This window comes from Erinaceus europaeus, chromosome 12 (assembly GCF_950295315.1).
Source record: "Erinaceus europaeus chromosome 12, mEriEur2.1, whole genome shotgun sequence".
Classification (NCBI taxonomy): Eukaryota; Metazoa; Chordata; class Mammalia; order Eulipotyphla; family Erinaceidae; genus Erinaceus; species Erinaceus europaeus.
Window position 1 is genome coordinate 14,683,965 of NC_080173.1, and position 22,348 is coordinate 14,706,312.

At 42.8% G+C, this 22,348-nt stretch overlaps 1 protein-coding gene across 6 annotated transcripts in view; it reads left to right on the forward strand.

Annotated features, from left to right (window-relative positions):
• The window catches only part of TNRC6C (trinucleotide repeat containing adaptor 6C), a 135,930-nt gene that overhangs the window by 73,601 nt on the left and 39,981 nt on the right, over nucleotides 1-22,348 (forward strand). For all 6 annotated transcript variants that reach the window (XM_060202828.1, XM_060202829.1, XM_060202826.1 and 3 more), the window contains one exon: nucleotides 13,008-15,602. In XM_060202828.1, coding sequence (XP_060058811.1) covers nucleotides 13,008-15,602 — 2,595 coding nt within the window. The remainder of the gene's footprint in view (nucleotides 1-13,007; nucleotides 15,603-22,348) is intronic.

Sequence of the window (22,348 nt, forward strand, 5' to 3'; positions counted from 1 at the left end):
ATCCTCACCTGTAGGGGAGGAAGCCTTACAAATGGTAAGGAAGTACTGCAGGTTTGTGTCTCTCTCCCCATCTCCCTTTTCCCTCTTGATTTCTCTCTGTCTCTAACCAGTAAGCAAATAAGTAAATAGACATAACTCGCATACAAACGCACTATGATGATCAAATCCAATTAAGTTCCTTTTCAAAGATGTTCCAACAAATTGCATTTGGAACTTATTAAACTAATTTGTAAACTTTATGGGTTGGGGGAGATGGCATAATGGTTATGTAAACAGACTCTCATGACTGAGGCTCCCAGGACCCAAGTTCAAACCCCACCACCAGCATAAGTCAGAGTTGAGCGATGCTCTGGGGGAAAAAGAAAACACAACAACAACAACAAAAATTTCACATAGAAGAAAAAATACATAAATAAAATATCCAGGCCATTTTTGACAAAGAATAATGAGCTTAGGAAATGGAACTATGTTTCTCTAGTAATTAAAAGATGTGTTGCTGGGGCAGAAATCAATAGAGGTTGATGAAATACAATAGAGAGATGAGAACACGTGTATATATGGATATTTAGGTCAGTGTGAGTGTGGTCTTAAAATCACTGAGGAAAAAAACTGGTTCAAATCAATAAAGGACTACAAAATCATATACTAAACAAATAAGGGAACTACAGAAATGGCATGGAATATTTCCCAAGGGTCAACAAAATAGCTCACTTGGCTAATGTGTTGTTCGGCCATGTGCGTGACCTAGGTTCAAGCCCAGCTCCCACAGCCTTGAAGAAAACTTCAGATCTGTGACCTCTTTCACTCTCTGCTTTCTTGATCTCTATGGATGGCTGGAAGGAAGCGAAGGAAGGAAGGAGGGAAGGAGAAAAAAAGGAAGGAAAGAGGAAGAGAGGGAGGGAAATAACGAATGCTTTTCAGATTTGAGGATAAAATTTCTCTGAAGCCATGAAAAGAAAACTTGACAAAATCAAGTATAAAAGTATGTAAACACTTTTGCAATTAAAAATTGGGGAGGGATGGCCGGGTGGTGGCGCCTGGTTGAGCGCACGTGTTACAGTGCACAGGACCTGGGTCTGAGCCCCCAGGCCCCACCTGCAGGGGGAAAGCTTCATAAGTGGTGAAGCAGGGCTGCAGGTGTCTCTCTGTCTACCTCTCTATCAGCCCCTTGTCAAATTTCTGGCTGTCTTTATACAATAAGTAAATAAAGATAATAATTTAAAGAAATATTGCGGAGGGGACTGAAGAGATAGCACACTGAGTGTGACATCTACCTTGGCAGGTGTATGGCCCAGATTCAAGCCCTGGCACCACATGAGAATGCCATAGCACCAAGAGAAGGTCCAGTGCTGCCATGTCTCTCCTCTCTCTCTGTCTCTCCTTAGCTTTCTTAATGAAAAGTGGCCCAGGAGCAGTGAAATCATGTATGTGTAAAACTGCTTTGCCACACACAAAAAAGGAAAGAAATTACAGATATTTATACAAGGCCATAAGTATCCGACAGGGAAGAGAATTCATTTAGTAGAATATTGTTGGGCTTGTGGGTCTGAGGTTCTTAGTTCAGTCCCTGGTGCTCCGTGTTCCAGTAGCACTCTGCTTATTGCTTTCTCTGACTCATGTGAAGTCCTCTGTCTCATATGCAGTAAATAAAATAAATCTTGGGCAAGGGAGATAGCATGATAGTTATGCAAAGAGACACTCATGCCTGAGGCTCTAAAGTCCCAGGTTCAGTCCCCTGCCCCACATAAACCAGAGCTGAACAGTGCGCTGGCATAAAAATAGAAAAATAAAATAAATATTTTTTGAATATCATAAGTGAAATCTGAAAGGAATGCCAAGCATTTCTACATGGCTTCATTCATTCAAAAAAAAGGGGGGGGATTCAGTTCAATAGAAAAAATGGGCAAAGAATGTGGACAGGTAAATCATAAGACTACTGGAAATGAATTGTTATAAACATTAAAAAACAAAACTATTTGTAATCAGGGAAAAAATGAATAGGAATGAAAACAACAGTGATATGCCACTTTTTACTTATCAAATGCTAAGCTTTTTTAAATCCAATTTAGGGATAACAGTACAAATAGTTAACTTGTTTAGTCTTCACAGTGAGATTCCAGAACCCTCCACTGGCCTAGTGAGAGTGTGGGGCAGGGCAGCTCTCACTCAGGTAGGAATGTGTCGTGTATAAATAGATTCACTTTCTAGGGAAGGCAGTGTGCCACAATGTTTTTAAGTTTTAATAAGTTTATTTCCAGGAGGAAAGTCATTGAACATCAGGTGCAATTTGATCCACAATGACCTAACAATAGTCATAACTAATGCCAGATTTTTTTTTTCTTTTTCTATAGAGTCAGAGAGGGACAGAGTAAAAGTGGTTACTGCACCAAAGCTTCCTTCATTGTGTTAGGGGCCAGACTCAAACCTGGGTCGTCACACGGATGGTAAAGCAGTGCACTGTCCAAATGAACTATTCCATCAACCCAGTGCCAGAGTTGTATTTTTTGTTTTTTTGTTTTCTGTTTTTCTGGTTTTTGTTTTTAACTTTAGGTGATCCTTTCTCCTCTTAGCCACTGTTCCAATTGGGGAGCACAACTTTTTGTAGGGAGCATTACCCTTCTCTGTACCCAACATCTTGCTTTACCACATAGCACTAAAGAAATGTGCTCAGGCCCCCAGAGAACAGCCATTTAATTTTTGCTTCCGTGCCCTGTGGAGTTTCAGGTTCCACATCTGCTCTCACTGAGGTGACTTCTCGTGGGCCACGTGCCACCACCACATCAGCCCTGGTGGTTGTGCAGCAGTGTCTGGTTTTGAGCGTGCTGAAGTTAAATTTGTCACATTCTCGAAGGTAACCAAGTTTTCAGTGCTAGCATGCAGCTGTATTGTCTTGGTTGCTGTTTTATTTTATTTTATTATTTATTTTTGTCTTGGTTACTTTTAAGGTTCAGTAATGCTGGTGTCTAGGTGAAATATGTCTAGAAAAAAAACATGTTTTAATTTTTATTATCTTTATATTAAATATTGGATAGAGACAGCCAGAAATAGAGAGGAAGGAGGAGGTAGAGAGGGAGACAGAGACACACGTGCAGCACTGCTTCATCATTCTTGAAGCTTTCCTCCTGCAGGTGGGGACTGGGAACTTGAACCTGGGTCCTTGAGCATTGTAATGTGCATTCTACCAGGTGTGCCACCACCTAGCCCCAAAAAACCTTTTTTTTTTTAATTGGGAGCTACCAAATCTAAATAAGGACACTTTCTAGCAGTAGGATGGGTGTTTCCATTAACAGTTGATGCTATCACTTCACTTTAAATAAACCCTGTGGGCGATACCCTATGGGAAAACATGGGCTACACAGAGCAGCTCAGAAGAAAGGCCTACACTGACTGGAAAGGACCTGAGGGGCGCCCTCTGAAGAGTTTCAGGAGGAAGGGGCCTGTGTGATCATTTCAATTATAGAAAGGAGGGCTAATAAGATAGTTCAGTGGTTGCACACTAGACTTGTAAGACTGAGGCCCTCAGTTCAGTCCCCAGTACCACGATATCCCAGAGCTGAGAAATACTCTGGTTTCTTTCTCTCTCCCATAAATAATAATAATAATATAAAATCTTGGGCCAAATTGTCTCTTCTGAGAGAGAGAAGAGAGAAAAAGGGACACTCAGAAGTAGTAATACGTGTAGGTATGACATAGAAAGGAAATGAAAGCAGGGCTGTAGAAAAAATAGGCCAAAAAATATGTGTGTGTGTAGTTATTGATATAAATAGTTATAAAGTCAGCCCATATCTGTGACCTTGACAGAACTACTGCAGTTTCCAGTGGAGAGGGATGGGGACACAGAATCTGGTGGTGGAAACAGTGTGGAATTATACCCCTATTGTCGTATAATTTTGTAAATCAATATTAAATCACTAATAAAAAAATTTGGGGGGGTCGGGCAGTAGCGCACCAGGTTAAGTGCACATAGTGAGAAGGGCTAGGACTGGCATAAGGATCCCAGTTCGAGCCTCTGGCTTCCTACCTGCAGGGAGGTCACTTCACAAGTGGTGAAGCAGGTCTGCAGGCGTCTATCTTTCTCTCCCATCTCTGTCTTCCCCTCCTCTCTCCATTTCTCTCTGTCCTATCCAACAATGACAACATCAGTAACAACTATAATAACTACAACAATAAAACAAGGGCAACAAAAGGGAATAAATAAATAGAAAAAAAAAAAAGAAACAGTTATGAAAAGACTGTTGTGAGAACCAGCCCAGTGACTCTCGGCCCCTGTGGAGAGTAAAGGCGGAGGAGTGGGTAGAAACACTAAGCAGTGGGCTGCTCTCTCGGGAGAGCAGCACAGGCAGCACCAGGAGACGTCATCTCCACTCACCAGTGGTAGAAGGAAGGGATAGACCAGATTCTTCTCAACCCCAACTCCACATTCTTTCTTTAGATAAGAGCTGCCTGTCCTGAAAAGAGCTACTGATGTTATTGCAAATAAGACATTGGCATTCTAATAAAAGGGCTTAGGGGGAATGGACATTTTAGTTCATGTATTGATTTGGAGGGGAGCTTTTAGCCAGGTTTTTTTTTTTCTAGTGGGGTGCTGGTATGATAAGTGTTAGTATTTAAATATAGTAGTTCCCCTATTAAGGTCCTAGAAGCATGTCATCTTATGTTACTGTTGATTTGGACTGTTTTTTTTTTTTTTTTTTTTTTGCAAAAGTGAAGCTTAACTTCAGCTTGGAACGTTTAAGAGCTTTTATCTTTTTAAAAAAATGTTTTTGTTGTGCTAGAAGCAGAACAATGTGTTGTTTGGAGGGGCTCCTTCATAAACAGAGGCTTTGATTATTATGCAGCAGTGGTTGCTACTTAGAGCTTTTTTAGATAGAAGCAGGAAAGTAATTAAGAAGTTGGACACCTGCCAGTTTACATATGGGACTCATTTAGGGTATTATAGCTGGTGTTGGTGTGCCAAGTGTTTAGGGGTGCTTAGAAAAAGACAGGAAGACGGAGGAATAGAAGACAAAGGCAATACAGAAGAGCAGCCGTTTATTGAATGCAGCCAAGAGGCAATATGCTGTTATTCTTGTTGGCTGACTTTCAAAAACACAGAAGAAAAGTGGCTCTGGAGCTCAGTGGAACTGGGTCCCAAAGTGAAAATGGTCCCAACAATTGAAGGAATGTAAAGAGGAGGGAAGATCGGTTTAGTGTCAGCTACAATTAGATAATCAAAGCTTTCAAATCCTATCCACCCTTGTGTGCGTCTACGGCCATACCACCCTGAACACGCCTGATCTCAAATCCTATCCACCCATGCCTCCACCCTGGTCAAAGGGGCTGAATTGGATACCTCTTGGAGTGGAAAGGGCCAACTCTTACCCCGTGGCGCCTGCAGGTTGCCTGGACCCGGATTCTCTGGGCAGCACCACGGCACGAGGCTCTCACCGTGCAAGGCTGACACAGTGGCACTGAGAGCCCAGACCACCCTAGACGCAGGCATCCAGGCAGCTCGCTGGCAAGGTAGCGTCTCGGGGGGGGGGGGGGGGTTGGGTGGCACCTTTCTGCAGGTCTGACAACCCTGGGCAGCACAAGAGAAGCCAAACAGACCCACAGCAAACAGGTCTGCTTCTCCTGAGTCAGTTATGACCTGCCATCCAGAGGACGAGTGTCAGTTCTGAGCCTTGGGCTCTTGGCTGCAGTTCAGACTTGAGAAAATGGCGTATTGGCAGAGAGCTCTTGCTAAAGATCTGCTGCTGCGAACAAACTGGAACACGGCATTCCCGCTGAGCTTTTCCGCTGCTTTGTTAGCATTCGGTGGACTCTCCCAAATTATGGGGCAAGCTCATTTTGCCCCATTTTATTCTTGTTCTAACAGGTTCTGAACCTGGAAGATGAAGTCTCATTCTACCACTATTTGAGAAGTTCAAAAGGACAATAACTTTATTCTTTCAGACACTTTCATTATTACTTGCAAACACCTTTACTCTCGTTCGGCATTTCCTAGTTCCTTCCATTTGTACATGATAACAAAGGAAATGTTTGAGATTCTACTTACTGTTGGAATTCTGAACTCTAAATACTTGATCCACTACATTTTCACAGCAGTGAAAGTGGTGGAGGCAGCCTTGTCTTTGGCTCTCAAAAGAAAGAAATAGTTGTAACATTTTATGCTTGAAAACCAAGTGGCAAGGGCATTTGTGTTGTCATTAAGCACTTGCAAACATCTGTTCTCAACTGTGGAGAACGTCTGGAATTATTTTTCTATAGTATATACTTTATTGTTTTGTGATTTTGTAAGTTATAAGGACTGTGGCGATACAGAATGAATCATGTACTGTTTGTCAGGGCTAGCTAGTACTAATTACACATTCTGCACACTTGCAAGTATATCTTGTCCACACTTCTACCTGATTAATTTGATACCTAATTACAAAACTGCTTTACTATGTCTTTTAAAAGCTCTTTGTTCAGTACTTTTCCTTGAAACGTGTATATTTATCAGGTAACATTTAGGAATATAAAAATAAAAGGAAGGCTTTTCTCTTTAAACCATGCCATTGTATAATCCTTTTAAATGTAATCACTTAAGACAGTTATGTTACTCAGATTTCTATAGAGACAGCTATTTTTAGAATATGTAAATCATTTGAAGACCAGAAGAAAGGAGACTTTAACATTATGCACAAACTTCATTTCTTTTTTTCTTTTTAGAGGAAAGTATTTTGACAGTTGGGTAATATGGCAGAAAGAATGCTAGAATTTCATTCTGAAAATGCCAATTTCAATTCAGACATTACTTCTTAGAAACCTTTTCAAAGTTTGAGTGCGGTGAACCTCAGTTTGCCTGTATGTACAGTGGACATAATTTCTGACATTCAGTGAAATCAGTATTTATGGAAATACTTGGAACTACAAAGAGCTGTGAAGGATGTGATGTCTTATAGAAATGCTCATTTTTCTTTTTCTTCTTCTTTTTCTTTTTCTTTTTTTTTAATTGCCACCAGGGTTTTTGCTGGGGCTCAATGCCTGCACGATGAATCCAGCACTTCTGGAAGCCATTTTTTCCTTTTTCCTTTTTTTTTTTTTTTTTAATTTAACTTAATTTGCATTAGATAGGACAAAGAGAAATTGAGAGAGGGAGATAAAGGAAAATACCTGCATACAACTTCACCAAACATGAAGCTTCATCCCTGCAGATGCAGAGTGCAGGCTCAGACCCAAGTCCTTGCACGTGGTAATGTGTGCACGTAACCCCATGCACCACTGCCTGGCCCCAGAAACAGACTCATAACTCTTGGGTCTTGCTGTATGGCAGATCCATGGATTTCAGCCCTCAGAAATTCTTGGGCTATACAGAAAAGTTTAGAATACCTAAAAAGAAATCCTCTGGTTCATTTTAGAACTTTTATTCTTTTTTAAGTGTCTGCTCTCAGAAATCAGTTTTTTGTTGTTTTTTTTTTAAGGAGTCTGTGTTAGATAGAGAGAAAAAGAGAGAGAGAGAGGACAAACCATAGTAGCACTATGGCATATGTGTTGCCAAGGATCTAACCTAGGACCTCATATATGCAAGTCTGGCACTCTGACAGCTTCACAACCTCCCAGACCACAGAACTGAGTCATTTCACAAATTTTTTTCAGAGTTCCACTTGTTTAGATTAATTAAGATCTATGAATTGATAGCATAGTCAGGAGTCTTTGGTATCTTTTTTTATTTTTATTTTTTTATTTTCCCTTTTGTTGCCTTTGTTGTCTTTGTTTATTGTTGTTGTAGTTATTATTGTTACTGATGTCCTTGTTGGTGGATAGGACAGAAAGAAATGGAGAGAGGAGGGGAAGACAGGGAGAGAAAGATAGACACCTGCAGACCTGCTTCACTGCCTGTGAAGTAACTCCCCTGCAGGTGGGGGAGTCAGAGGTTCGAACCAGGACCCTTCTGCCTGTCCTTGAACTTTGTGCCACGTGTGCTTAACCCACTGAGCTACCGCCTGACTCCCCAGTCTTAGGTTTCTAAAACGCATGTTACTCAAATGCTTTTGAAGCTATAAAGTTCTTTTTTTTTATTTATTTAAGAAAGGATTAATTAACAAAACCATAGGGTAGGAGGGGTACAACTCCACACAATTCCCACCACCCAATCTCCATATCCCATCCCCTCTCCTGATAGCTTTCCCATTCTCTATCCCTCTGGGAGCATGGACCCAGGGTCATTGTGGGTTGCAGAAGGTAGAAGGTCTGGCTTCTGTAATTGCTTCCCCGAAGCTATAAAGTTCTAACAACGTTATGCTATAAATATTTTTTCATTGTCATTTTAGAATAAATTCTAGTGTCAAGAGGTTAAGCACAGGTGGCAAAGCACAAGAACCAGGACTGGAATAAGGATCCCGGTTCGAGCCCCCAGCTCCCCACCTGCAGGGGAGTCACTTCACAGGCGGTGAAGCAGGTCTGCAGGTGTCTATCTTTCTCTCTTCCTCTCTCCATTTCTCTCTGTCCTGTGTAACAACGATGACATCAATAACAACAATAATTACAAGAACAATAAAAAAAAGGGCAACAAAAGGGTAAATGAATAAATATTTTTTTAAAAATTAAAAAAAAAGAATAAATACTAAAAATAATAATGGTCTAAGAGGTAAATTCACAAGTATGAGGTCCTGAGTTCTATCCCTGGCATCCTGTGTACCTGAGTGACGCTCTGACCCCCCATATTAATGAAGAAATAAAATCTCTGGAGTTGGGCTGTAGCACAGTGGGTTAAGTGCAGGTGGTGCAAAGCGCAAGGACCAGAGTAAGGATCCAGGTTCAAGCCCCCAGCTCCCCACTCGCAGGGGAGTTGCAAAAAAAAAAAAAAAAAAATTCTAGTGTCAAAATATATGGTGATATGTGGTGATAGTAGACTGGTGGTGGTAAGGAGGACAAGGCACATTTAGGGATTACCCAGAACACATCTGTTCAAACTGCTCCTAAGAGGCATAAGATTTTATAGAAAAGTCTAAGTGGGGAAAAGTATGGTAATGAATGGGTTAAGCCTAATTTTTCCCAAGTGAGTTTCAGTTGAACACCTTTACATGCTGGAATTATAGATTCTGCTGTTTGGTTTTAGTTCTTGTTTTGTTTGTGTTTTTGTTTAACTACCTCACAGAGAGGGTGGCAAATGGTGTTTTCAAATAAACAAGTCTGTGTTTGAAAAACAGATACTAAAACCACTTTTGTTTCTTATTTTCAAGGCCTTTCTATAGAGTTTTTTAATCCATCTTCCATCCAAACCATTATATTTTTATTCATTTATTTTTGTCATCACCGGGACTTGAGTCATTTTCCCAGCCTCTCCTTTTAGTTGTCACCTGGAGTTTAAGCTATTTTAAAATCATAAGGAGCATAATTCTAAATTCAGTACAACTTAAATCAGGCAGTGAAAATGTTTTGTTTTCTATTAAGGTTGAAGTTAGTGTTAGCATTTCTTTCTAGTGACAGTGATAACTTTTTAACACTTTTTTCTTTATCCCCCCCACCCTTCCTTCAGAGCACTGCTCAGCTCTGGTTTATGGGTAGTGCTAGGGATTAAACCTGGGACCTCCACCTGCAGGGGAGTCACTTAATAGGGAGTGCAGCAGGTCTGTAGGTTTCTATCTTCCTCTCCCCCTCTCTGTCTTCCCCTCTCTCCATTTCTCTCTGTCCTATCCAACGACGATGATATCATTAACAACAATAACTACAACAACAATAAGAAAACAACAAGGACAACAAAAGAGGGTAAAAAAAGAACTGATTTAAAAAAATAAAGTTCTTTAAAAAAAAAAAAGTTACTCACATGATCATTATTCTATCTCCCAAGCCCTTTCCCTTTACCACCATCAAATTTCAGTTTTTTTTTCCTTTGGAAAACCAGTTTTATTGTCCACCAGAAAGGTTTCTCTTGCTAAAGAAAATTTGAAGAGAAAACAATAGTTACAAAGGTCTAACAGAAGAAATATTTTTTACTGTAGGTATTCATATATTGGGTTGTCAGAAAAGTCATGATGTATTTTTCTGGTTTTTTTCTATGCAAAAATGTATAATGACTTTTCCAACAACCCAGTATTATTTAGAGAAACTATTAGAATTGTGTGAGTTTGTTGTATGTACAGATGAAATTGATTTCTTCACATTTTATTTTTGAGTGATACATATTTCAAATAAAGCCTAAAGAGGTCATCAGAATATAAATTTGGTTGCAGTGTTAGAAATGCATAGTTAGGGAGTAGGCAGTAGTGCAGCGGGTTAAGTGCTTGTGGAGCGAAACTCTACGACCAGTGTAAGGATCCTGGTTTGAGCCCCTGGCACCCTACCTGCAGGGGAGTCGCTTCACAGGTGGTGAAGCAGGTCTGCAGGTGTCTGTCTTTTCTTCCCCACTGTCTCCCCCTCCTCTCTCCATTTCTCTCTGCCCTATCTAACAACAATGACATCAATAACAACAATAACTACAACAACAATGAAAAACATCAAGGGCAACAAAAAGGAAAATAAATATTTTTTAAAAATTTTTAAAAAAGAAATGCATAGTTAGGAAACCATAGATGATAAAGATATAGATCCTAAATACAATTCTTTAGACAATTATAATAGCAAACTTACACAAAATTATAGGAAGATATTAGATAAAGTTACTCTAGGGATCTCAGACAAAAAGACTAGAATTTTAAGAAATACAAAACGGGAGTCGGGAGGTAGCACCGCCAGTTAACCACACGTGGCGCAAAGTGCAAGGACAGGCAGAAGGATCCTGGTTTGAGCCTCTGGCTCCCCACCTGCAGGGGAGTTGCTTCACAGGCGGTGAAGCAGGTCTGCAGCTTTCTCTTCCTCTCTCTGTCTTCCCCTCCTCTCTCCATTTCTCTCTGTCCTATCCAACAACGACAACATCAATAACAACCACCACAACAATAAAAAACAACAAGGGCAAAAAAAGGGGGAAATACTTAATTTAAAAAAAAAGAAATACAAAACAAGTGTTGATGGGGCCCTCAGAAAATCAAGAAGATGTCAATGTAGGGCAGAAAATATTTGTATTAATTCCCAGGAAACAATGACAGTTGACATCAGGTAAAGTCATAAAAATGTAATTAAATCTCTCTAGCCCACAGTACTTTTGATCATGTAAATTAGCTTTTTTTTTTTTTTTTTGCCTCCAAGGTTATTGCCGGGGCTCGGTGCCTGCACCACAGATCCACTGCTCCTGGAGACTATTTTACCCCCTTTTTGTTGCCCTTGTTGTTTTAGCATTGTTGTGGTTATTATTGTTATTGTTGCTGTCGTTGCTGTTGTTGGATAGGACAGAGAGAAATGGAGAGAGGAGGAGAAGACAGGGGGAGAGAAAGATAGACACCTGCAGACCTGCTGCACTGCCTGTGAAGCGACTCCCCTGCAGGTGGGGAGCCGGGGGCTGAACCGTGATCCTTAAGCCAGTCCTTGCGCTTCGCACCATGTGCGCTTAACCCTCTGTGCTACCGCCCGACTCCCCACATTCTTTTAAAGTATATATCTTTCTATTTAATTAAATAGAGATGAAGAGAAAAAAGAGACACCTGCAGCACTACTTTACCACTTTTCCCCTCTGCAGGTGGAGACCGGGGACTTGAACCTGTGCCCTTGTGCATGATAATGTGTGCACTTAACCAGATGTGCTGCTGCCTGGCCCCTAAATTAGCATTCTTGAATACTACTATCTTCTTTCCCTACTGCCCACCCCCAAAATACAGGTTTACTTTTTAAAATATTTACTTAAGAGAGGGAGGGGGGAGGAGAGGAAGCCAGAGCATCACTCTAGCACATGTGAGGATGGGGGTTGAATTTGGGGGCTCATGCTTGAGAGTCCAATAGTCTCCACTTCACCAGCTCCTCGACTCAAATATTGTTAATAACTCTGTGATGCATTTACTGTTCTTTTGTGTTAAAAGAGCTGTGTAGCTGCTATATTATATTGCCACTCTAAATAAAAATTGTAGTGAGAACTTCAGACTGTATTCAAGAATCCATGTGAACTTCATGTTGACACCAGTATGTCCCAAAGAGCCTGAGAATTTGTAGGTTTTGCATAGTTGCATGAATTTCAGAAGTGCTACACTCTTGTTAAGCAGCTTTCCTTATTACGAATGCTTTCAGAGATATGCACGTGCTGATATTCATTGTGAATTTTCTCAGGGAGGGATAGTAGTAGGGAATGGTGGTAATAATTAATATAATTTGGGGGTCGGGCGGTAGTGCCATGGGTTAAGCATAGGTGGCACAAAGCGTGAGGACCGGTGTAAGGATCCTGGTTCGAGGCCCCGGCTCCCCACCTGCAGGGGAGTCATTCACAAGCAGTGAAGCAGGTCTACAAGTGTCTGTCTTTCTGTCCCCTTCTGTGTCTTCCCTTCCTCTCTCCATTTCTCCCTGTCCTATCTAACAATGATGACATCAGTAACAACAATAATAATAACTACAACAATAAAACAAGGGCAGCAAAAGGGAATAAATAAATATTTAAAAAATGCTTAAAAAAAGAATTAATATAATTTGAGAAACACCAACCCTTAGTAAATGGGAGCTAATAAGAAGATAAGTAACTTTTTTGGTTTAAGTTTTTTTTTGTTTTTTTATTTATTTTTTATTTTTTTAAATATTTATTTATTTATTCCCTTTTGTTGCCCTTGTTGTTTTATTGTTGTAGTTATTATTGTTGTTGTCGTTGTTGGATAGGACAGAGAGAAATGGAGAGAGGAGGGGAAGACAGAGAGGAGGAGAAAAAGATAGACACCTGCAGACCTGCTTCACCGCCTGTGAAGCGACTCCCCTGCAGGTGGGGAGCCGGGGTTCGAACCGGGATCCTTATGCCGGTCCTTGTGCTTTGCGCCACCTGCGCTTAACCCGCTGCACTACAGCCTGACTCCCTGGTTTAAGTTTTTTAGCACTTTGCATTCAGAATTTAGAGTTTTCCCCAAGACAAGCTAGAAGTTGATTCATTGATTGACTAGGAAGAAAATCTCATTTTGAAATTGTTTCATCTTTTTCAGATCTCACTCACGGTGGATTGGCAGATCATTATGAGAATCCCCACTGGGGACAGCAGCCCAATTACAGAAGCGAAGCCAACTGCTGCTGGGATAAAGTGATAATAGACAGGACTGATAAAGAGGCGTGGCCTTCCATCACAGGAACAGAGACTGAATCTGCCTCAGAATGTACTACAGACACTGACTCTGCCTCCAACTGTGGCTCAGAGAACAGTAGCATGGCTACAGGGAGTGCCCAGGGCAACTTCACTGGACATACCAAGAAGACTAATGGCAATAATGGCACCAATGGCGCACTCGTCCAAAGCCCTTCTAATCCGAGTGCCCTTGGAGCAGGGGGAGCAAACGGGAATGGAAACGCAGCCAGAGTGTGGGGTGTAGCTGCAGGTTCCAGCTCCGGCCTCACCCACTGCTCTCTTGGTGGTGGGGATGGGAAAATGGACAATATGATTGGAGATGGAAGAAGTCAGAATTGCTGGGGTGCTTCCAACTCCAATGCTGGCATTAATCTTAACCTTAACCCTAATGCCAACCCAGCTGCCTGGCCTGTACTTGGACATGAAGGAACTGTGGCAACAGGCAACCCTTCCAGTATTTGCAGTCCAGTCAGTGCCATCGGCCAAAATCTGGGCAACCAGAATGGGAACCCAGCAGGTACTTTAGGTGCCTGGGGAAACTTGCTACCGCAAGAGAGCACAGAACCACAGACATCCACTTCTCAGAATGTGTCTTTCAGCGTACAACCTCAGAACCTTAACACTGATGGACCAAATAACACTAACCCCATGAACTCTTCACCAAACCCTATCAATGCAATGCAGACAAATGGACTGCCAAACTGGGGCATGGCTGTTGGTATGGGAGCCATCATCCCACCCCACCTGCAAGGCCTTCCTGGTGCTAAGGGATCATCAGTTTCCCAAGTCAGTGGGGGTGGTGGTGAAGGAATCAGCAATTCTGTGTGGGGACTGTCCCCAGGTAACCCTGCCACAGGAAATAACAATTCTGGGTTCAATCAGGGGAATGGAGACACTGTGAACTCAGCATTAAGTGCTAAACAAAATGGATCCAGCAGTGCTGTACAAAAAGAAGGAAATGGAGGAAACGTTTGGGATTCCGGACCTCCTGCTGGTCCCGGAATACTCACTTGGGGGAGGGGCAGTGGCAACAGTGGTGTTAGTAATATCCATGCGGGAGCTTGGGGCCACCCCAGCCGAAGCACCTCCTCTAATGGTGTGAATGGGGAGTGGGGAAAGCCCCCCAACCAGCATTCCAATAGTGACATCAATGGGAAAGGATCAACAGGGTGGGACAGTCCTGGTATGAGCAGCCAGAACCCTGCCATGCAGCCTGGTAGTGAACACATGAACTCCTGGGCCAAAGCTGCGTCTTCTGGCACTACAGCAAGTGAAGGAAGTGGCGATGGTTCTGGCAGTCACAATGAAGGAAGCACTGGGAGGGAAGGAGTAGAAGGACGAAGGCGAGAGAAGGGGATTTTAGACCAAGGGCACATCCAATTGCCAAGGAATGATCTTGACCCAAGAGTTCTGTCTAATACTGGTTGGGGACAGACTCCAGTAAAGCAAAACACTGCCTGGGAATTTGAAGAATCCCCTAGGTCTGAGAGGAAAAATGACAATGGGACAGAGGCCTGGGGTTGTGCAGCTACTCAGCCTTCCAACTCAAGCGGGAAGAACGATGGGTCCATCATGGACAGTACAAATACCTCTTCAGTATCTGGGTGGGCCAGCTCCCCGACAGCTGCTGTGCCAGCGAACACAGGTTGGGGAGACAGCAGCAACAAAGCGCCAAATGGCCCAGGGGTTTGGGGGGACTCAATAAGCTCTACTGCTGTTAATAATGCTGCTGCTGCCAAGAGCGGCCACACTTGGAGTGGGACCGTAAATCAGGAGGACAAGTCACCCACCTGGGGTGAGCCTCAGAAACCCAAATCTCAAAACTGGGGAGATGGACAGAAGTCTAATCCAGCCTGGAGTGCAGGAGGGGGAGACTGGGCAGATTCATCTGTCATTGGACACTTGGGGGATGGGACAAAAAATGGCTCTGGATGGGATGCTGACAGTAATCGATCAGGGTCTGGTTGGAATGATACTACAAGGTCTGGGACCAGTGGCTGGGGCAATGGCACAAATGCCAAGGTGAATCCAGGTACAAACTGGGGAGAGTCTTTAAAACCTGGCCCCCAACAGAACTGGGCCAACAAACCCTCAGACAACAATGTGAGTAACTGGGGAGGAGCTGCTTCTGTTAAACAGACAGGTACAGGGTGGGTCGGGGGCCCGGTCCCTGTCAAGCAGAAGGACAGCAGGGAAGCCACAGGCTGGGAAGAGCCTTCTCCACCATCCATTCGACGCAAAATGGAAATTGATGATGGTACCTCAGCTTGGGGTGACCCGAGCCATTACAACAATAAAACTGTAAACATGTGGGACAGAAACAACCCAGGCATCCAGAACAGTACCACAGCCAACACCACCACCACCACCACCACCAGTAACAGCACGAGCTCGGGTGAAGCACCGCCAGTACACCCAGCCAGCACCCAGCTGACTCGGTCACCGCTGCTTGGCCCAGGTAGGAAAGTCATTTCAGTTACTTGCACAATAAAACAAACAGCTTATTGCCAGTATGTTGTGGTTTTGTAGCAAATGACATTAAAGTAAGTTAAGTGACCTTCACCTTAGAGTGTTGTACTTAAATAGCACCCAAAGGGAACAAAGGGTTCACTTAAAACTTCCCCTCCAAGACAAAAAAAAAAAATTAACCACTTTCAAGAGAAAGGAAAATTCTACATACCTCCTTCAGGAAATTCTGGGGACAAATATTAATTTGTATTTGCTTATAAATATCTTCATTTCCTAACCAGATGGACCAGCGTTTCTGGACCTGTTAGAATACTTGAGGGCTCAGGGACCCAGGGGAGGGCAGCCCATTCACCGGGAGTCTGCAGCACTCCATGGGTAGTTTCAGTGCATAGCGAACACTGAAGTGAAGCTGTTTTCACAAAGTGTGATGTTATACAAGTCACATTTTTATTTCAACTAAAAGAAAAAGGCTGGTGTTAGACTAGAACTGGTGTTGAGTTCCTGCTTGGTATAAAGCACTCTACTAGATCTTGTGGTGGGAAAGATGACAAAATGATGTCGGCTTAGAGCATGACCAAAGGGAGTTTGAATTGTGACAGGGAGTAAGAGGCAGCATGGATCATGAGGATGATATGGGTCAGATTCACCTGGGCTTTGTAGTTGAAACCCTAGCATTTGCCACACATTTCAGACTAAGGAAGTCCATGGTATCACTGCGCTACAGGCATGGAATATGCCCAAGCAGTGGTGAGAACAGGGCTCACCACAAAACAGAGCCCAAAGCAAAGCAGGAACTGGAAAGAGCTTATCATCCCATTTAGGGCCTTCAATCCAAGGCTTTTCCTCTTCCACACAGTCGCCAAGCATCTAGAATCCTCTGCAGAATGGCCTCCACCCCAGCTTACTGTTCTTCTTGCCACTCTGTTAACATCCATCTTCAACCAAGTCTCTTGGTCAACCACCCTCTGATTTCTGTCATTACTCCTATAGTTTTCTACTCTGGAACAATGCATGCCCACCTACATTAATGCTTCTAGAACTAGTACTTTTTTTTTTAATATTTATTTTATTTATTTTTTCCCTTTTGTTGCCCTTGTTGTTTTATTGTTGTAGTTATTATTGTTGTTGTTGTTGTTGGATAGGGCAGAGAGAAATGGAGAGAGGAGGGGAAGACAGAGAGGAGGAGAGAAAGATAGACACCTGCAGACCTGCTTCACCGCCTGTGAAGCGACTCCCCTGCAGGTGGGGAGCCGGGGTTCGAACCGGGATCCTTATGCTGGTCCTTGTGCTTTGCGCCACCTGCGCTTAACCCGCTGCGCTACAGCCCGACTCCCTAGAACTAGTACTTTTATCTTTTTACATGCTTTTGCACTGTTAGATATATGATGTACAGCACGTAGGTGCTCAAGCTACAGCAGGGTACAAGTAGGAGCTCTGTCCTCCTTGACTCTCTAGTTGGACAGAAAGATAAAACACTTAGATGGTTGGAAGATGGCGCCAAATAGTCTTGGCTAGGAAAACAGCATCTAAGGTGGCAGTCAACCAAAGCTTAGTTTCTGAGGTGCCTAGGGTGAGGTGACCTTGAATAATAAATTGTACTAAGTGTTTCAGGTAGGACTAGCATAAAAGGCTGAAGACCAAATCAGAGGTGGCATATCTGGGGAACAGAGAGAGAGTTCAGAATGGCTGATGCTTGGACTAAGTGTTGGAGGTGAGCTAAGAAGCTGGAGGGCGGGGTGGAGGGGCAAAGCAAGGTCAGACAGAGTCCTGTAGACCAGATAAAGAAGCTGCCACTGACACAGAGTCATTACACTGAATCTGTTATTCTGGCCCTAATTTGCTTGTGCTTACCGAGTTTTGGTCCTGACCCAAGCATTGTTTCACAATGAGAACAGAGCTCATTACTTTCAGGAACATAGGCGATGATCTGGCCTACCAACTTCCTAGCCCATTACCTCAATCCATGCTTTGAGCAAATAAAAGTAACTGTCACCCCTTCACTCCACTTCCCCTCATAGCAGTGACAGTACACTGGTTCTACTTAGTCCATTCCATTCATTATCAGGAATAGAAACCCATGGTCCTCCTCTCATGGGCTGTAATCCAGGTAGTCCAGAACAATAGTGAAAGCAGCAGCAGTATCAGAATGACAGGCTGTGGTTATCTCGTGTCTTCAGAACTTCTAAGGTTGGCTTTCATATATCAACTGGTATTCTCTACTCTAAACAAAACTATACCCTCATGGCTGTCTGGTGAAGCCTCTGCTGATTATGAATTGGATGATTTTGCTTTATACCTCTGCTAATTATATAAAATCTGTATTTGTGTTGTACTTTGAGCTGTTTTAAGTCATTGATCGTTACCAATGATCTCTGCCTTACAAACTATGTTGTTTTGAATACATTTTGTTTGTTTTTTACTGAGAATGTCTCAGTGGTGTAATGAATGCTCCATATGTACAGTATCCTGGGCTTAAACCCATCCCACCCCCCAAAAAAACCAAGCACTTTTTTTTATTATTGTTATAGTTATTGTTGTTGTTGATGTCGTTGTCATTGTTGGATAGGACAGAGAGAAATGGAGAGAGATGGGGAAGACAGAGAGGGGGAGAAAAAGATAGACACCTGCAGACCTGCTTCACCGCTTGTGAAGCGATTCCCCTGCAGGTGGGGTGCTGGGGACTTGAACCGGGATGCTTACACTGGTTCTTACGCTTTGTGCCACACAAGCACATGTTTTTATATCCACATTTATAGAATTAAATGCTATATATTTGTCTAGTTCTTACTATACTGATGTTGGCTTTTTGGTGAGCTTAAGAAAAATTGGTAATAATTTAGAAAATTCAGGATAGCTTTGCAAACTGGATTATTTGGACCTGGTTCAACCCTTTTCTGCATGTGGAGCACAGTGACAGCCTAGAGAAATGTCCTTGTGTTTATCTTCTGGTCAGCAACTGTCAACTGCCCGAGAAAGACTTCAGAGGTTGTTGACTTAACACAGGCGTCCAGGAGCGCAAGCTAGCACAGTACAGCCCCTCGCCATTGGGGACTAGTGTGACTGAGCGTGCAGGCAGCACCTGCTGTCTTGGGCCACGCTGTGGTGAAGAGCTGTTGATCGTGTGAGAATCTGTCTGTCGTTTTGACAGCTCATGAGACATAGCCAGAAATGGGGACGTGCAAGCATAGTATTTACTTATACTCCTGAGAAACTGAAGACACTTAGCGCCCTGATTAGAAATCAAAGTTCTGGGGTCCTAGAGGTAATGCAGTGGGTAAGGAAAAGACTTTCAAGCATGAGAGCCTGAGTCCAATCCCAGCATCCCAACTGCCAGAGTGATGCTCTGACTCATTCTCTCTCTCTCTCTCTCTCTCTCTCTCTCTCTCTCTCCCTCTCCCTCTCCCTCTCCCTCTCCCTCTCCCTCTCCCTCCCTTCCTCCCCCCTCTCTCTCCCTCCCTCCCTCTCTCTCTCCCTCCCTCCCTCCCTCTCTCTCTCTCTCTCTCTCTCTATCTCTCCTCTCATTAATAAATCTCTTTAAAAATACAGTTGGGCGAGTTGGGTAGTTGCACAGCGGGTTAAGCACACATGGCGTAAAGCGCAAGGACCGGCATAAGGATCCCGGTTCAAGACCCCTGGCTCCCCACCTGCAGGGGAGTTGCTTCACAGGCGGTGAAGCAGGTCTGCAGGTGTCTGTCTTTCTCTCCTCCTCTCTGTCTTCCCTTCCTCTGTCCATTTCTCTCTGTCCTATCCAACAACAACATCAATAACAACAATAATAAAACAACAAGGGCAACAAAAGGGAATAAATAAATATTTAAAAAAGTTAAAAATACAGTTAGGGTGAGGGAGGAACTCGAAAGGACTTATTTATAAATATATTTTAAGAGATATACAATCTATATTAAGCACAGATCCAAGTTAGCATTGTTCACTTTAGTAAGCATAAATCAGAACTATCAGTATTTGTTATCTCCCAAGCACAGTAAAGGATGTTTCCACATATGGCAGCAAACCCCTTCACTCACAGAGGGTATATCTCCACATGAGGCGTATATCCAAATCCCTGTTTAAAACTTGAGGGGAGTGAACTAAAGACAGAGGCAGTAGATTAGCATGTTTGCTTCATGTCTGTGTTTTCTAGCTTAGCCACAGCCAAAGGCAAAGGTTATGTGAGCTAGTTGTAGGAGAGGCATATGACCACTCAGTAGAATAAAACTTGGAAAAAACTGGATTGGAGACCTGCCCCTCTGTAGGTAAAATATTAAGTTCTGCCGCTAAGGAAATAGCTCAACTGGTAGAGCACTGGACTTGCATACCTGAGTTTCCTGGTTCAGTCCCCAGCATTGCTTATACCAGTGCAAAGTGTGTGTGTGTGTGTGTGTGTGTGTGTGTGTGTGTGTGTGTGTGTGTGTGTGTGTGTGTTACTTAAGAGCAAAAATTGGGGAATGTTTTTTTTTTTTTTCAGTTAACCTCCCTTCCTAGGAACTTACCTGCTCCTTTATTATCCTTTGTGGAAGAATCATACCAAAAAGGAGAGTCACTGCAGAGGGAGTGAATCAGCATGATGCTATTAAGCTCAACTCTTTCCACACCATAACTGCAGAAATAGATCTTACTGACTTCTCTAGCCAAAGCATGGCTATTTTAAGTACCATGCAGTAGTTATAAAAGCAGCAGTGATCTGAGCCATCACACTATTGTGGATAGGGGATTTCCTCTGGGCTTGGGTTTGAGAGGGTTGGTAAGAAAGAATGGAGTTGGAGGAGAGAAATAGGGTTTGAAAGTCCCTAAAGTTGTAGGAGAAAAGCCCCTTAGCCCAAGAACCAAGGATAAAGCCAGCAATTCATATACATGAAGATTTTTGCCCAAAACATGTCCAACTTAAAATAAACTTTTAAAGTAATACTGTTAAAAATATAGTCCCTGGAGTTGGTGTATTGCACCCAAGTAAAAGACTCTGGGGTAGGTGGGGAGGAGAGTTCAGGTCCTGGAACGTGATGGCAGAGGACCTAGTGGAGGTTGTATTGTTATTTGGAAATCTGGGAAATGTTATGCATGTACAAACTATTGTATTTACTGTCGGCTGTAAAAACAATCACCCAATAAAAAATTAATTAAAAAAATACTGTCCCCCACCACATGTCATTATCACAGACCACATTTAAATTCTGTCAGTGCAGCCACTGAAGTGACTTAGTGAGTAAAATATAGAACTTGCTTGCAAAAAACTCTAGGTTCAATCCTCCTACCATATAAAACACGCTCTAAAAATTCCAATTAAATAAATTATTCCAATATATTCCAATTAAATAAATTCTGTATTAATGTACTGAAATAAGAGCTCCTTATTTTCTAACTTTCACCCTTTGTGATGACCAAAGAGGCAGATAGAGGAAGCTCTTCTGTGAGGCTAATAAATAGCCTGAAGCCACATGGCCAGCTTCTGTAGAAGATTCCTTATCTGTAAACTCAAATTGAGTCCCCAAAATCTGGAGCAGAAGTGTCAGATAGTTGCCTAGGAAAAAAAGCCTTCTGAGGAGCAAGAGACTTTGCTATCAACTGAGCAAATTCTTCTGCTTAAACATTCAGTATATAAATACTATTTTAGTTTCACACATGACAAATTAATTTTAATGAAATTCTGCTGCAACTACCAGTTTCTGCCATGTCCCTCCATGGGCCAGCATCCAACCAAGCATTCTAATAAATTGACATTTAGTTTGAAAACCATCAATGTAAGCAAAATTCCATCTCAATATCCAAGTCAGTATGTACATATGCTTAGTTATTTTTTTTATTTATAAAGTGGGAACACTGACAAGACCATAGGATAAGAGGGGTACAGCTCTATGCAGTTCCCACCACCAGAACTCCATATCCCATTCCCTCCCCTGATAGCTTTCCTATTTTTTTAATTTAAAGATTTTTATTTATTTATTTATTCCCTTTTATTGCCCTTGTTTTATTGCTGTAGTTATTGTTGTCATCGTTGTTGGATAGAACAGAGAGAAATGGAGAGAGGAGGGGAAGACAGAGGGGGAGAGAAAGACAGACACCTGCAGACCTGCTTCACCTTCACCTCCTGTGAAGCGACTCCCCTGCAGGTGGGGAGCCGGGGGCTGGAACCGGGATCCTTACACAGGTCCTTGCTCTTTGCGCCACGTGCGCTTAACCCGCTGTGCTATCGCCCGACTCCCTCCTAATTTTTTTTTGTTTGCCTCCAGAGTTATTGCTGGGGCTGGTGCCTGCACCAAAATCCACTGCTCCTGGAGGCTATTTTTCCTTTTGTTGCCCTTGTTGTTTTTTATCATTGTTGTGGTTTTATTGTTGCTATTGATGTCGTTGTTGTTGGATAGGACAGAGAGAAATCAAGAGAGCAGGGGGAAAGATAAGACACCTGCAAACCTGCCTCACTGCTTGTGAAGCGACCCCCCCTGCAGGTGGGGTGCTGGGGGCTCGAACCAGGATCCTTCAGCCAGTCCTTGTGCTTTGGGCCACATGCACTTAACCTGCTGCGCTACTGCCCGACCCCCAGCTTTCCTATTTTTTAACCCTCTGGGAGTATGGACCCAGGGTCATTATGGGGCGCAGAAGGTAGGAAGGTCTTGCTTCCCCGATGAACATGGACATTGACAGGTCGATCCATACTCCAAGCCTCTCTCTCTCTTTTTCCCTAGTGGGGAAAGCTCTGGGTCTGTAATACCAATGTTTTAAATGTATGAGAAAAATTTGCCC